Source organism: Caloenas nicobarica, chromosome 1 (assembly GCF_036013445.1).
Source record: "Caloenas nicobarica isolate bCalNic1 chromosome 1, bCalNic1.hap1, whole genome shotgun sequence".
In the NCBI taxonomy this organism is placed as follows: domain Eukaryota; kingdom Metazoa; phylum Chordata; class Aves; order Columbiformes; family Columbidae; genus Caloenas; species Caloenas nicobarica.
In genome coordinates, this window is record NC_088245.1 from 203,832,719 (window position 1) to 203,849,679 (window position 16,961).

At 51.2% G+C, this 16,961-nt stretch overlaps 1 protein-coding gene across 2 annotated transcripts in view; it reads right to left on the reverse strand.

The window, feature by feature from the left end:
* AMOTL1 (angiomotin like 1) overlaps positions 1–16,565 on the reverse strand; it is a 70,419-nt gene extending 53,854 nt beyond the window's left edge. The window contains exons 1-2 of one of the 2 annotated variants that reach the window (XM_065630940.1): positions 16,481–16,565; positions 13,835–13,885 (exon numbers count right to left, since the gene is read on the reverse strand). In XM_065630940.1, the coding sequence (XP_065487012.1) occupies positions 13,835–13,885; positions 16,481–16,565 (136 nt within the window). Of the gene's footprint in view, positions 1–3,381; positions 3,465–13,834; positions 13,886–16,480 lie in introns of those variants that run through there. The other variant, XM_065630949.1, reaches the window with a different exon arrangement.
* Positions 16,566–16,961: the final 396 nt, after the last annotated feature.

Below are 16,961 nucleotides of genomic sequence, written 5' to 3' on the forward strand. Positions count from 1 at the left end.
GTTGTCTAAAGCATGCTTATACTTGTGCCAGTCCAATATGGTCAGAGCAGATAATCACAAATCTTGCTCAATCATTTAATGCCAGGCTGTTTTCCTGAGACGTGGCATCCCCCTATAGATCACCCCTCTCCTCGAAAGGCGCCACCTCGACGTGTGCCAGCTGTCATCGCCTGGCTTGCTCAATGCGGACCTGCTACAACTTCAAGACACGAGCCAGACACGCGTGAGGAAAGTCACAGCCATGCACCAGGGCTGTGGCAAGGCCACCAAGGGGCAGGGACAAGCACACACACCAGCAAATGCTGCGGGACCTGCTGCTGCACACAGGATACACCTTACTGCCAGGAAAAACTCGGCTTTCACCCGTGCTTATCCGAATCCAGGGTGGTTTCACCAACTTGTATAGGTTTACTCCAGATTTACACCCACAGCAGCATCCTACCTACTGAAACAGTCACTTAAAGGCCCAAAAAAGAACAGATACACTTCATAAATGAAACATTTCAACAGAAAAGTTGCCCTAACAATTTATTTATAGAAGTGATGTTGTTCTCATTGTTATTACTACTATTTTCTATCTACTTCCATCTATTTCTACTTCTGCCCTGAATCAAAGGCAGGCTGTTCCATTTAAAAATTCAGGACACAAATGGGAACCAGATTACATCTATCCCAAAGCTGCCAAAAAGCAATTGCTGTATGAAACCAAAAATCCTCCTGGGATTTTTCCCAAATCCGCAAAAATATTCCCAACCACTAAAGTTTCCACTGGGACTGTTACACTAGCAGATAGTCTCTGTGCGAAAACCCGAGTATGCAGCCGTCCTCCTAATGGTTTCCAGGACAAGGAGGCTGTGCAAGGCACGTACTCCCACCTTAGCACCAAATAACCTTTATAGCAGATCTGGCCTTTAAAGCGACTTATATGCCTATCAGTGTTAAAAAAAAAAAAAATGGCACTGGGGACCATCAGGCTTTTGTTTTCTGAAGGAAAGCTGCAATGGTCAGAAGTAACATCTCCACGTCATCCTGAAACCTCTACGTGCATCCCAAGAGCCCAGCTGAGCCTGACCCCGGGGCAGCCCCGTGCACATCCCTGCCGGCGCTGCTGCTGGGATCCTACAAACCCCCTTCAGTGTCTCTTGGCTGAGGATGTGCAATGCCTTTAGCTCTGCGATAGCGTTTTATCGCAGAGGAGCTCTTAGGAAGAGCACTGGAGCTGTCTCCGTGCATCAGTCCCTCCACCCAGGATCCTGATGTGCAGAGGGTTTGGTCCGGATCACTGTGCGGGATCAGGATCCCAAGAACGGCCCCTATGCTTGTCCACAGTGTCACAGGTGCATGGAAATGTAACGTGAGAGCAACCACCGGTCCTGTGGGCATCAGGACTTGGGAGAAGCAGGATGCGGCCCCTCCACGCAGAGCCACACACCCAGCGCGCAGCCGCCCGGCAGCCGGGAGAGGCGGCTCAGCCCCGAGGGGCTTTTATCACGGGCTCTCACCCACCCCATATTCCCTGCCTTCACCCCTCGGGCGTTTATTGATAAAATATTTATAGGACCCTTTTAAGAGCTTTTCTAGCCACTAGCAATGACTACATATATAAATATATTTAGCATATCTATATTATATATAGATAAAATAAATATATTTAGTATACTTTATATTTCTATAGATCTAATATATATGTAGTCATATATACCTACATATATTTTTTTAATCTCTACACATATTTATATATTTTAAAACATATCTCTACATGTATTTATATATAGAACTCTATGTATATGTAAATATATACATAAATATATATCTCCCTGCATACCTGTAAGCAAGAACGGTGCTGCCAGGTAGCTGTGCGCAATAAAAAAACAACAGGAGACGACTCATCTTCAAGTCCACCCCTCTCTCAGAAAGCTTTTTCGGCACATTTTTGTACAAAATAAAGGCAAAACCTCAGCTCGGTGGATGCCCAGTAAGGGCCCTGCAGATGCCTCAGCAGCCAGATGTCGGTCTCCAGCCCGGCGCCGTTCCGCAGGCAGCTGCTCAGCGCTCCCGGGACATTCACACAGCACCAGGAAAGAGAAAAAAACCCAACTCTTTCCATCGAAAGAGGAAAAGGACCAAGCAGCGACCTTCCTGTATTTAAAACTATGAATCACAAAACCTGGCAGGAGGATTTGGGTTAAATTCACGTGGGGATTTTTTCCTCCTCTTTCAATGCTTTAAAAAAAAAAAAAAGGCAAAAACAAAACAGGAGTTTAGCTTTGTTCTCCCTGCGGGGGTAGGAAGGTTAAATATAAAAGTTCCCTCTCACCATCCCCCTACAACAACAACAACGTGAGGAACCGCTCTCCCGGCGTGGGAGGCCCTTCCTGCACCCTCGCCCTGCCCTCCCCACGCTCCCGCCGCGGGACGCGGCCACGCTCGCCCCGACCCGGCGGAGCAGCGGGATGGGACCCGGCGGCAGCCCCGGGAGTGCTCCCGGGGGACCCTCCGCCCCACCGGGCCGCAGGGCTGGGACGAGCGGTGACCGCCTGGCGCTGGGGGACCCACGGGGACGCTGCGATCGCGGCTGCGGAAACACCAGCGGCCGCTCCGGCTCCAGCGGGAAATACTCGCCCGGCCGTCCCGGCCGCTCGCTTCGCTCTGCCCAGGGAAGCTGGAAGCTGCTCCCCTTCCAACGCCCGGCACATTCCTCCTTCAAAACACACCGCAAACATCCCGATGTGACCGGTGGTTGCTCCGGGGCTCGCCCACCCGGCGGGTTTTGCCTTTCCGGAGCGGAGAAAATTCGCAGAACAACTTGGGGAGGGTTCAGGGCGCGGAGAAACATGGAGTAGCCCGCGGCCGGCCCGGCTGGGCTGGGCTGCTCGGCCCTAACGGTGCGGCGGGGGAAGGATAAACTCGCCCCCGCTCCCACACCGGGTGGGGTTTCCACGCAGCCCGGGGGCAGCCGGGTGTACCGCGTCTGCTGAGGGTTGCCCAGGCCTTCCCCATCCTCACCAGGGGCCAGCGGGGCCGGTCCTCGGGAGCAGCGCGGCACGGCTCCGGGGGAGCAGCGCGGCACGGCTCCGGGGGACTGACGGGGCAGGTCTCGGGGGAGCTGCGAGCTCGGCCCCGCACCCCACGCAGCGCCCGCTCCACGCACGGGTGGGTATGAGAAGGGACAGCCGGCCCCGGCCCTCCCGCACACACCGGTACCCCCCCCCGGCGCACTCCCCGGTACACACGTGGACAAAGGCACACGCACTCCCACGCACACGGGCGCACACAGACACACGTGTGCACACACACGTATGCACGGACACGCACTTGTGCGGTGACATACGGACACACAACACCGCCCGCACACTCACGGACACCCGCTGCCGCCGTTACCTCCGGCTCCGCGCCCCGCCGCCCCCGGCAGCACCTTGGCCATCCGCTCCGCTCCCCGCCGCCCCCGGGCGCGCACCGCGGGCCGGGCCGGGCCGGGGCGGGGCAGGAGCCGGGGCGGGGCGAGGGGTGCGGCATGGGGCGGGGCCGGGGGTGGAGCCGCCCGGCGCGGCGCGGTCCCGCTGCCGGACCCGGTCCGGGTGCGGTCCCGGTGCCGCTGCCGGACCCCGGTCCCGGTGCCGGTCCCGGTGCCGGTCCCGCGGCAGCCTCCGGTCGCGCAGGCCGGGAGCGTTCCCCTTCCCGCAGGCCCGCACCGTGTAGCGGTGAGATGAGAGGTGAGCCCTGGGGGGGCCCGGCGGGGGACGCGGGCCCTGACCTCCCGAAGGAGGGAGGCGGCTCCTGAGCACTGCCCGGGCAGCATCCAGGGGTGACATCGCCGGGACATCGCCGGTGACATTCCCACCAAGGCTACAGGGCCGGCGGGTTCGGGGGGAGCCCGAGCGCCCCATGCTGGGCCATGGGCTCTGCTGGAGCATCGCAGCCCCAAACGGAGCGGCCGAAGCCAGCTGGATGCTCCCAGGGGTGAGCCTGTGGGGCAGCACGGCCTCTCCTCCATGTGCTTGGGGTTGCTTGGGACCTACATGCCATCCTAGATACCAACAAAGGCTCCCTGAGTCCCACCCCAAGCCTCACAGAACAGTTGATAGGAGTTACCCCGAGTCCCAAACCCCTGCATTAACCCCAGGCATCCCCCCAGGCCCCCAGGGCTCCAGCTGCACCCCCTGCACCTGGAGGAGCCGGTAACTGTTTTGGGAGCAAGTGAGCTGTATCTAGCCAGCGTAGAGCTGGAGCAGCCCCGTGTTCTCAAACACAGTTCTCCATTCCTAAATGTGGCCCTTTCCCCTGCTATCCACCCGCTTCATCATGCATTTTCACATGAGCCGCGGATGCACATATCCCTTGATGTCAAGGGATTTATGGCTGATGCCAGACACAAACACTGAGGTAACAGGAACACAGGACATTAGTCAGCTCAGGGTTTCTTTGCAGTTCAGCACATCAGCTCCATGGCATGCATTTTCATTAGGGTTTCATCTCCCCACACCATCCTGGCCCTGCTGCCAAGGGTCCGGCACAGGGACAGCATGGCAGATCTCCTTGGGTGTTTGCACCACTCTTTGTTCCCTTCCTCAGGGACCTGTGGGCACAAATTCGGCTCAGTAATCCCTCTGCATCCTTTTCCCAGCACTGCCCACAGGGCAGACCTCTTTTCAGATGACTGACACTGCCAGCGTGCTGCTTGGGTTTCCCCATCTCATTGCTCCAACCTCCTTCAATCCAGCAAGCTGCCCAGTGATGCCAGGATTATCTATTCAATTTGTACTCATTTCTCCCAGCTCTTAACAAGCAGACAAACTTTTCAGCCCCCAAAGGGACTGACAGTGGCTTCTGCCTCCTAAATACTGTGCCGAGGGGATAAAAGCAGGTAGAAATGCAGCAACAGGCTGAAGAGGAAAGCACCCAGTGCCACCACAGCCCTGTAAAGGGGCACAGCAACACGGGAGCTGGCCCAGGGCCATCGCCACAGGGATGGATGGGTGCAGCGGGGACTCCCGGCAGTTCCAGGCACTGGGAGCACACTGTGAATCCCAGCAGTCTGAGGCACTGCTTTTTCAAATCACAAACCTGAGCTTTGCTCAGAGTTTGGGTTTTGCTTCAGTGCAAGGCAGGGGGAAATTGTAGTATATGGGAAAAGGGCAAAGGAGGACAAAATATTGATGAAGAAATTGGGTTCCTTGGTTCCCACATCCACTCACTTCCCACAGCAGCAGTTACCCCAGAACTACGTTTCCTGTGTCAGCTGAGCATCCCCAGAGGTGCCCTTCCCTGTGTCCATGTGCAAAGCAAGGTGACAACCAAGTGCTGTCCTTGCAAGTGTCTCTTTGAAGCTTAGAAACTGAGGCAGCTATTACCCACCTCCCTGAGGTCACCTAATAAAGGCTCAAGCAGGAAAGCAGAGACTTGCAAATACTCTGCTGTTCCAGGGACAGGCACGGGAACCATCACATCCTCGGCACGCAATTTAGCCTCCTCAGGGGAGAAAACACAGGCTAGTGGTCAGGTACCAGGCTTGGACAAAAGAGGGATATTCAGTTCCATTGCCTCTTGAAGACGCTCTGAGTATTTCAGACCAAGTCAGGCCCAAATTAAGGTTTTAAAATTCTAAATCCTCTGCAGAAACATGGGGAACCTTGGCAATAGATAGAGCTAGACACCTTGGTCCCCTGGAGGAAGTGGCCTTTGGTGTTTCAGATTATATAGCTGCCCTCTCCTACCTTCCCCAGAGATAAATGTTGGCTTTGCTTATAGAAACAGGTGAACTGTCGACCTGCTCAGCTGTTAATGAAGGTGAAATTTTGCCCTTGGCTTGTTAGGTGCCTGTTCACAGTGGTGGATGAAGTTGCATGAGGGAACTGCTGGCCTAGACCAGTTCAAAATGACAATTCAAACTCTATTTTTTGTTGTGCTCTGACTTTATCATTTGGTTGGGCAAATAGGACACTCCGCTTCACAGTCTGTGTCTTAGGGAATGGGGTGCAGTCTGGCTGTACCGCCTTTGGCCAAGCAGATCCAGTCTGTCCAAGGGCTTATTTTATTTCTCATTCTGGCCCCACAGTCTATACTCCCCCTTTACCTAATGCTGCGTGATGATCAGTGGTGATTTCAGTGCTAGAGGAACAAATAAATTGAGAAAAAGGATTATCTACTGTCTTGTCTTCCAGTAGCATTGCAGGGAGCTCATGAAGCATGCTGTTACATTTCCAAGGAAAAGAGATGTTTGGGTTTTTTTATACTGAGATTTCTCTTTTCCCCCACATTACTAATTTTCTGGTGTGTGTTTCCGTGTGATTTTCAGAATCTTTTTCCTGTTCGACTCCATTTTGATTTGATAAACTGAGTGACCACAAAGTATGGTGGGTTGAAGGGGGAGTTCCCTAATCCCTCTGTGGTTTGATACGTCTGATAACCACAGGGGATCTGTGTCTGGCAACTACTTCTCCCCTTTGCAGCTCCACTATTTTTATATATTTGTTTAAATGTACTTATTTATTCATTTATATTTTAAAATATATTGTTCTCCCAGTTTGGGAATAGCTCCACTATTTTTATATTTTTGTTTGTTTATTTATGTAATGTTGTTCCTCCAATGAATTTGAGGAACGAAAGAAGTTCATCCTTCTACCCCTTTTGGTCCCAACCTGCTGAGCCAGGGCCAAGTGCCACCACAACTCCAGCTGTTGGGTCAGCAGAGCAGAGCTGAAGATGCCATCTCGCTTCACTGCCCCCCTCCTGCTTCTCCCTGGTGAGTACAGATCCAGGAGACACAAATAAACACCTCTCATGGATTTCCCAAGCGTTCCAGCAAGCTACATGGGAAGGGAGAAGCATTTCCAGGTGCCTCCCTGGCTCAGCCATTAGCTGCCCCTCTGCTCCGCTCTGGTGAGACCCCACCTGGAGTCCTGTGTCCAGCTCTGGAGCCCTCAGTGCAGGACAGACATGGACCTGTTGGAGAGGGGCCAGAGGAGCCACAGAAATGATCAGAGGCTGGAACAGCTCTGCTGGGAGGACAGGCTGAGAGAGCTGGGGCTGTTCAGCCTGGAGAAGAGAAGGCTCCGGGGAGACCTTATTGTGGCCTTTCAGAACTTAAAAGAGGCCTATAAGAAAGATGGGGACAGACTTTTTAGCAGGGCCTGTTGTGACAGGACAAGGGGTAACGGCTTTAAACTAAAAGAGGGGAGATTTATACTAGATACAAGGAAGACAAGTTTTACACTGAGGGTGGTGAAACACTGGCATGGTTTTCCCAGAGAGGTGGTGGATGCCCCATCCCTGGACACATTCAAGGCCAGGCTGGATGGGGCTCTGAGCCACCTGATCTAGTTGGACATGTCCCTGCTCATGGCAGGGGGTTGGACTAGATGAGATTTGAAGGTCACTTCCAACTCAAATTACTCTGTGATTCTATGATCACTCAGCATCCCCACTCCATCCCAAATCTCCGGTGGCTGGGGACCTCTGAGCTGTCGCTACCACCAGACCCAGGGCTGGATCACCGAGGCCCTGTGGAGGGGATGTGGCCTTCCCAACCTACAAGCACACCCACGTTTTGATGCTCGTTGCATGTGCACCCACCCATGCATATAATCCCACAGCTTCCTAACACTGCAAGCAAACAAATCGTCTCGCTCCACCTGCCACTGCGGCAGCCCCAAATGCCTGCACGCAGCTTCAGTTCTTGCTGTCACTGCTGCTTTTGATGACAGCTGATGGGCAACCAGAGGGTCACAGCCCCGTTAGTGCCACTGCCTGTGACACCAGAGCCCACCACCACTGGGGATGGCACAAATAACTGCCGTGCGATGTTGAGAACACAGCAACAGCTGAATCAAGAAATCAGAATTCAATGTGTAGAAAGCTTCACCCAAGGAAGTTTGGTGAATAAAAGCCACAAAGCCTTTGACATGAAAGATGCCCTTATCATTATCTCAGGTGGAGAAAACCCTACCTCTTTTTGATACTCATAGGCTTCACCTGCCCCACAGAGACCCTTTTACCCATCCTCAGCATCCTTGAAGCATCTCTAACTACTGAGCAGAGGAAAATCTTGCAGCGCTGGACCAGCATTTTCTAAACCACATCTGCAGAAGGTTTTTAAGCAATCTTGCTACCAGGCAGTGAGCTCAGTGGCTCAGGGAGCCCCAAAGAAACTTGTCTTGCTAAATTAATAGCCACTGTTAAGATTTCCACAGTGACAACTGTGCATATTTATCAGGTCCCCTCTGATACACGCTTAGCAGGCAGCATTGTATTTAGAGGCAGCAGAAATATCTCCACACATCTGTTTTTCCAGTTCTGCCAAAGAGCTTTCATTTTTCTCTAATAACTTGACCTGTTTGGTTTCTGGCAGAAGACAGCTAAGCAGAGCACTCGCTCTCTGGATTCACTCCAGTACGAGATGAGGTCAGGACAACAAAAAAGAAGAAACAGCTGGATGGCTACGAAGCAATGGGAACAAACAGGGCAGGGACCAGGGCTTTTTCTTTCCTTCCCTTTTTATTTCTCCAATGGGATTTCATTCCTGGGTGTATTTATTCCCCTGGCAGACAGTATCACAAAAGCAGTACTTCCTGCAAGCCTCCATCGTGGGAAGCCTCCTCCAGCAGACTGAACATACACAGGGTGCAGGTATAAATAGCACAGCCAGCAAATCCCTCCTCTGGTCGGCTACGAGGAAATGTGAGGCACAGGTTCCAGGGGCTTCCACTGAGATATTGCATCTCCTACACAAGCATTTTCATCTTGATTTTGGCAAGGTGGAGTTAATACCTCCCACTCCCACTTTATTTTTCCATTTTATCACATTCTCATTATTCTACTCAAGGCTTTGTGGGCTGGGGGGCTTTCAACTTGCATTTTTCAATCGGTCTTTTTTTTTTTTCTGATATTCAGCTAAATCATCTTAAAGCAGCAAGCAGAAAAGCCAGTGGAGCAGGAGGGAGATGGAAAAGAGGGGAGGGATGAGGGAATGGAAGGCAGGGAGAAGATATGCAAGCACAGGGGAGAGACAGCAAAGCAATCTGCACATGTTCCCCGGTTGGGAGAGTTTCTCTCTCCCTGACCTCACTTTCTCCATGGCCAGAAATTCCACCTCAGGACTTGCCAAGGAGACAATGCAGCGTTCCTCTGCTGGGCCACAAAGCAAGTGTGAAATGTTCTGTTTTAATCATTTACAGAACAAAAGGAACACAACAGTCACCATCTGATTCATATCTGCTGAAATCCAGCAGCCAAAGCTGTGGGAGAGGAGAGACAGATGAAGAAAGGAAAAGAAGAGGAGGTGTGGGTTTGGTTTGTTTTTTCCTTCTGGTTAGTCACTGTGGACCTAAGGAAAAACAAGAAGGACCACATTGGTTTATGGCAAAGTTTAAGAGCCCCTGGTGTCCTCTCTCTGACATGGTCTCTGGTAGATGACTGCAGACAAAATACAAGGAACAGTACAAGTACAATACAAATGCTGTTTCCACTGGTGCATGATCCCATTTCCCTTCCCGAGTCAGACGTCGTAGCTGCCTCATCAGTTTTGAGAGCCCTTCACAGACCTTTCTTCCATGTTTTCTAATCACTTTTTGAGGCCATTCATACTTTTGGCACCCTGGACATTGTGTGTCAGCAAGTTGCACAATATAATTGTGCACTGTGTGAAGACAGACTTCCTTTGGGTTCTTTAAGCCTTTCCTGATTTCACAGAATCTCAGACTGGTTGAGGTCAGAAGGGAGGTCTTCTGGTCCAATCCCCCTGCTCAGGCAGGGCCATCTAGAGCCGGTTGCCTGGGAACACACCCAGATGGCTTTTGAATATTTCCAGGGATGGAGAATCCACAACTTCCCTGGGCAACCTGTGTCAGTGCTTGGTCACCTTCACAGTAAAAAAAGTGTTTCCTGATGTTTCGGAGGGAACCTCCCGTGTTTCAGTTTGTGCCCGTTGCCCCTGGTCCTGTCACTGGGCACCGCTGAAAAGAGCTTGATTCCAACACCCTTACAACCTCTCTGCAGGTATTTATAGACATTGATGAGATTCCCCTCTTTTCCAGGCTGATGAGACCCAGCTCTCTCAGCTTTTCCTCACAGGAGAGATGTTCCAGTCCCCTCGTCATCCTTGTGGCCCTGGACTGTCCAGTACATCCATATGTCTCTTGTACTTTTAAGTTCTATGCCATTTATAATTCTTCCACTTTTACTGTATCCTCCTTCAAGCATCTCCTTTCCTCATCATCGAGTTGTAGTTTACTTAGTGTCTGCTCTCATAGAAGCTGCTCTGTCCCTTGGTCACCTTTGCCTCCCTAGCCTGGTACTTCTCCAGGGAACCTCAGCAATGTGCTCACTGCTCAAGGTACAAGTGAGCCGTGCCCTGACTTACACAGCACAAGACCACAGAGAGGTTTCCAAAGGTTGGACATGGCAAGCAGAGCGCCAGTCTTTAAGACAAGGGGAGAAAGAAGAGTTAGGAAATTATTTCCCAGACATTGTAAATTCCATCCTTGGAAGCACTGGAACGACCAAAGGCTTTGTAAACATGTAAAAAAGGAGGATATGAGTAATAGCCAGCACAGATTCAGCAAGAACAGAGCTCGTCAGAGTCATCTAATCTTCTGCAGTGAGATAATAAACCTTGCGGATGAGGGAGGAAATGCAGATGCCATATATGTTGGCGTATAAATAAGGCTTGTGATACTGTGTCATATGGTATCACTATAGAGAAGAGAGGGACACCTGGACTAGAAGGAAGTGTGAAAAGATGGATGCATGACTGGTCAAAACCTTTCTCAGAGGTTAGTTACTCATGGCATAAGGCAACACAAAAACCTCCTGTAAATCTGGTACTGATCAGCATTTCCACAAATGGCTCAAAATCCAGGCACGGCTTTTTACATTTGCAGTTGACAGCAGGCTGGGACAAGCTGCCAGAAAGCTGGATGCAGGCATAGAGGTCAAAGCCGACTTGATGAGCAGGAAAAAAACCTGATGTGATCCTCCACTGGGATCCTCCTCCAGCCCCCACGCAGAGGACAAGAAACTCTCAGTCTGACCCATGGGAGGCCTTTTCCCTGCTAGTGCTTGCCTTCAGAAGCACAATGTGTAATGGTCTTAAATTACAGAAACTTAATTAGACACCAAGAAAACCCTTCCAGTGCAGTAAAGCACTGGGTGGATTGCCTGGGAAGGCTGCCAGGGCAGGCTGGTCCTCCACATGCGGTGATGGGTGACCGGGAGACGTGAGCCCTGCCTTTGGGCAGGAGGGAGGTGTAGCTGACCTCTTGAGGTCCCGCTCAGACCTGTGTTTCTGTGATTTTTATCGTGATGATGCTTTGTCATGATACTGATGTTTTGTCTCAGGATGTTGTTATTATATCGCTGCTTTATTCTCTGCTCCTCTACTAATAACTCCTGTGGTTCAGGTGGCTGGTTTGACCAGGGCTGAGTATTTTTGACCTGGTACACCCAGGCTCTGGTTACACAGTCACTTCAACACTGCAGAGATCCAAGCTGCTACTAGGATGGTCTTGTCCTCTCCCACTCCGACATGTGCTTACTCTTACCCCCTCGCTCACCTGGCATCACAGACCATGCAGCTGCACATGACTCAGGTCAGGAGACTGATCCAGCTGAAAACCCACCAGCCAGGAGGGAGGCAGGAGGAGAGAGCGGTTTTCCTTTACTTGTTCTTCAATCTCACAGCCTTTGTCTGTCTTGTCTACCTTGGATGGAGCAATCCCATCTTGTGCTATGTTTGGAAGGCAGAGTGGAAATGTAAGGGGATACAAGCACTGGTTTGAATAATCTTTTCCAGACTGAGGGATGTCTGATACTGCTGTGCAGAGGAAAGCAGTGTCCAAGGAGCTCCTGCTGCCCCTCAGATGGGAGTGGGGCTGTGCAGAAGCACTGGGAGATGCCACCCACCACCTCAGGAGGCAACGGACCACACTGGACCGCACAGACTGTTTCCTCATTAACAAGAGGAGGATGCCAGGAAGCCAGTTGTCCCATGCTTCAGCCCTGATCCCTGCCCCTCCAGGGTCTTGCCCCTTGACCAGGGGTCACTGCGAGCCTCATTTTGCACATCTAAAACATCTGTTTAGCTGCTAATGCATTTCTTCGCTATCCAGCTGAAACCAACTAAATCTTCTTGTTTAGGAGAGGGAGCTTGTTCTTTGTCACAGAATGCATTTGCTGAGACTCGCAGGGTTTGCCAAGGTTAGGAGAAATGGGCATGTGTCACTGAGCGAAGGCACTGCTCAAGGGATAAGTTGAGAAAGATCAAGAAGAAAAGGAGCTAGTGGAAGCTGTGTCACAGAAAATGCATTTTAAAGTTACTCGACTTATTTTAACTGCAAATGGGTAATGAATGAGGCAGCCAAGGGAAGGCTCTTGGCTTTATTCACACTCTCTGTTAGACAGTCCTCTGGGTGAATGCATGTCAGAGCAGTCTCTATCCTGACACCAAGTGGAGAGTGCTCACAAGGACTCCTTTAAAATATGACCAAGTGTATGACACTGCCAGAGGACAGCTGCCAGCCCCACAACCCCTTCTAGTGCCAGCGAGTCATCGTACAGTTCATAAACAATTTTTGTATTCATAGAATTTTTTTCAAGAACCTGGCTCTTAGCAGCAGAGTTCTACAGCAGAGATAGTTGTACATGACACCAATCACCATTCTAGGCTCCTGTAGTTTTACCCTCTTACCCCAAGTTTCCACCAGTGCCACATGTGGTGACCAGTCTGGTGGCTGCACACAGACCATCCTTACTGGGGGCAAAGTGTGTTTCAAGATCAGAGGGGAAGTCACAGAATCGCAGACTTGTTGAAGTTGGCAGGGTTCTCCGGAGATCGAGAGATCCAACCCCATGCTCAAGTAGGACCATCTAGAGCTACTCATCCAGAACCATGTCCAGACAGCTTTTGAATGTCTCCAAAGATGGAGAATTCGTTGCCCTGAAAGTGAAGAGATGGGTGCCTTTTCCCTGGAAGGAAGGGCTGGTGCTCGCCTGTGTGAGGTGTTGGGCATTGTAGAGTGCTGGAGTGGTCCCAACATGCTACCGAAGAGCAAGGCAGGGTGCACAGACCTGAGCCCAGCATCTCTCCTGACACATCCAGTTCCCAGTTTCCAGTATGCTCCATCTCCAGCCTTCACCCGTTTCTCAGGAGGGGCTGGGAGCTTGATTTCTTCCTTCCCTGCACATCAGACCTCCAGGGCTGGGTGGCCAGATGCCTTCCTGCTGAAGCTTCCCATCATGCAGCTCAATTTCTTGCCCCCACCTTACCTTCAGCACCTCTAACTCATCCAGAGAAACACATCTTTTTAGACCTTGGCCCTGGGACTAAGGGGAGATTGCTGCTGGATAGGGTCCCCCTCTGGATTCAACCTCTGAAGCCTTCAGCTTCCCATGCCCAATTGAGGCTGTTTTCTCTCTGGGTATCTGACTCTTCACTCTCACTTTACACACCTCTGGTTCTGCCTCCTGAGAGATAAAACACCTCCTCGTGTTGCAGAGCACCAGAAAGTCATAGAAGCTCCAGTATCAGTCGCAGACTAAGCCTTACGCCCCCATCCAAGAAGCAGCAGCATCCGAGAGCGCTCTGCACCAGGAGGGTGACAGCTTCTCCCCAAGGGAAAAGAAATCTGCATCAGTTCAACAGGGAAAGGTACTAAACACTCAAGCATCAAGCTGTCCCATCCTTCAGATGGGTGGCATTCAAAAGCAGCACAGAAAGGAGGCCCTGGTGGTGATAAATTTATGCAGCGGAAAGCATTGAGCAGCTGCCCTGTGTTTTAAGCCATCTCCTAACTACTCTACATAGGAAAAAAGGAGGAAAATGTATCACACATGGACTTACCCAGCTGATCCAGAGTAAAGAGGGCTGGGGCACCTTCGGAGAGCTCATTGTCTGAGGGAAGAAGAAGAAATGCTCAGAAAGGTCAGCTGGAGAGGGGGGTGTGGAGAGCTGGGCTGATAACGCTGTGTTAATCACGCTGCAGACAAGTCCTTGCTCAGCTTGTTTCCCGTTCACCCCGACAACCTTCATATGTGTGTGGTGGTTGTTGTGTTGTTTTTTTTTTTAATCTAGCTGTTATTGAAAAACCTGGGAATCAGCTCAAGTCTGACACTTGGCAGGATGACCACTTATCCGCTCTCCAGCATCACTGCAGAGCAAGAGCTCTGCTGCCCTGTCCCTGTCCGTGCTGGGATCACCCCCAGCCATGCTCCCCTTTTCGGCCGTGCCACAGCTCTCCGCTCCCTTTGCCCCTCTCACCCGGTGCTCAGGAGCATCCTGCCCACAGCAAAGCTTTCCTGTGTGCTACAGTCTTGTCCAACGACAGCAGTTGGAGTCAGTTTAACTAGTGGGAGTGGGAAGATGCTCCGGCCGGGATTTTTCAGGGGCTGAGCAAACTCTTGAGTCATCTGACAATATTGCAGGAACTCAGTGCCTGTGGCAGGTTAGACCACGGGCTCTGGAAACCCCTGAGCTGGTGGCATCTCTCACTGAAAGCTTGTGGGAGATTATTTTGGATCCCAAGTCCAGCTCCACCATGAGCCCACATATTCTTGTCTGCTCCCAGCTGCAGAGCACGGTACACGTGGATCTCTCACTGCTAAAAAGACCCGCAACCACAGAGGAGCATGTGGCCAGGTGTTAAATGCCATTTGTGCCTTGGAGCTGGTGGGGATTTTGTTATTTTCAGACATTTCTTGCAATATCAAAATGATGCTGAATTGCAAAAACTCAATACAATTTAAAAAAATGCAGGGGAGGGGGGGCTTTACATTGGTTTGGAGAGTCTTTTTGGTGTTTTTTTGTTTGGTTGGTTTTCTTTCAGGTTCATGGCATTTGTTCAGTGCATGGGTTAGACTAAAAAGCCTTTTCATTTGGAATCTGTGGACTGTTTCCAGGAGGAGGTTTAAGAAGGACAGGTGCATGACACTATACAGTAATCCATACCTGTGACATTTCTAAGACATCTTGCCCCCCACTGTAAAATGCTGTTAGGCCCATCAGTCAGAAAAAGCTGTGAGACACTAGTTTAGGATAGCAATGGACTGCGTACAAAACCCAATGTATACCCACATTTAACTATTTTGGATTTTTATAACCTCCTGCTGACAGCAATTCTGCCCTCCTGTGCTTTACAGACCCAAGCACAGAGGGATCCTGAACTCGACAGGCATCTGACTACTACACCTATAAACAGTAACACACACCACACACATGGCGAAGACTAAAAAAAAAATAAAAAAATAACAGAAGCAGAGGCTGTTCTAATGGGGAAAAAGGTTGGACTGCAGCAAGCGTCCCTGTGCTGGTCCCTTGGAGCCACCCCGAGCTGGCCACTGCAGAAGCAGCAGATGTGCTGTCATGAGGATGCCACCCAGTGGTGCTGGGCTGGGGACATGGAACTCAGGGCTGCTGGGCTCAAAAGCGTGAACCTCCTTATCTAATTCAGCTCTTGTGGAAAAGGAGACAATGCCACATCTCAGACTGTCTCCTTCCCCTTCCCCAGGCATCAGAGCTATCAGCGGGAAGCTGAGGGAAACAGATGGAGATAAGCGAAGCATTTTACCAGAGCAAATTGTTTCCGTTCCCAAGGTGCTGTCATCTGGAAGGCTGTGGGTTTGTTTTGGTTTTAGTCTGGGGCACAGCTCGTCCCAGGCAAACAAACAGCTCTGCCCAAGGAGGGGCAGCTTGTGCTGAGCTGGGGTACAGGGACCTCCGGTGACAAGGAGTTGGGGCTGAGCAGGGAGCACGTGTGGCTGCTTCTGCCAAATTTTCAAACGGGGATTAAGAAACAAATTACAGCAGCTGGTTGGAAGTTAGGTAGAGATGAACTAATAGAGGAAATACATCTGCTGGCTATTTCCCACTGTATCTGCCCTGAGTGCTTTCCTGAGACTGGCAATTTCTGGAGAGTGACGGACCCCCTTGGGCTGGGAGGTCTTGTGTCATGCCAAGGTGGGCTGAAACCCTGACTGGTCCCGCACAGGGAGCCCCGGCTGCGGCAGCCCTCGCTCGGCCCTCCTGTCACTGCTGGGACAGCATGTCTCCCTGGAGCCATCCTAAATTGTCCCAAGCAAATACGATTGAAGAGAGAAGGGGGTGTTTTACCAGCTCTCCTCCTCACTCCTCCCTGGCCACTGTCGTCTGCAGAGTCCTGCTTGTGGAGAATGAGGGTGGTCACACCTAGTACAAGTGGCATAGCAGCTTGGCAAAAGGTGGGTATTGTCTTTTTGAGGTTTTTTGGCAAAAGGCCACTCCGGAGGAGGAAGACAAGCCACAGATTACTTGCCTGTATCAGTGTGCCAGCTCCTGGCAAGACACTGCAGTTTGGGTCAGACCTTTCCCACCTCCATACTGAGCACTGCCTTGCTCTGGACACAGCCCAGCAACACCTCTGGGACCACGGCAAGCACAGTGGAGGCAGCAGCACATCGGGAAGGCTCCCAGCACATTCACTGGGTGGATTAAAAACCAGCAGTCGTGTCCTACCTCCTTTCACACTGGCAAAGGGATGGATTCCACCATGAGACAACCAGTTGGTTTCATCCAGCTTCCAGTTTTCACCAGGGTCCATCTCTGATCTGCAGCATCAAAAATCTGCTTGCAATGCCTTCTGCCGCTCTCTCTGGGGAATAACCAGAAGATACTCTGAGTGCTTGTAGTGGTCTGTACCATGGCCTGCTGCTGAGAAGTTTCCCTCAGGAGAGGAAAATTTGTTGTTAAATTTCAGGGGAAAAAAAAGAAAAAAAAATCTCATCACTCACAGGGGACTACTGGGCCAAGAAGTAGCAGACTCTGCCAAGCCTTGACTTATCACATCAAGCCTCCCTGCTGTGTCAAAAGACCACCGATACTTGGACCTCTTCCATTTTCTGTTGTCAGTCTGACCAATGTTGAGAAATTCCTAATCCCTCACAATATTTGCAGAGATGGGGCTTTATTTCTGAGCAGGGTGATGCACCTCGAGGGT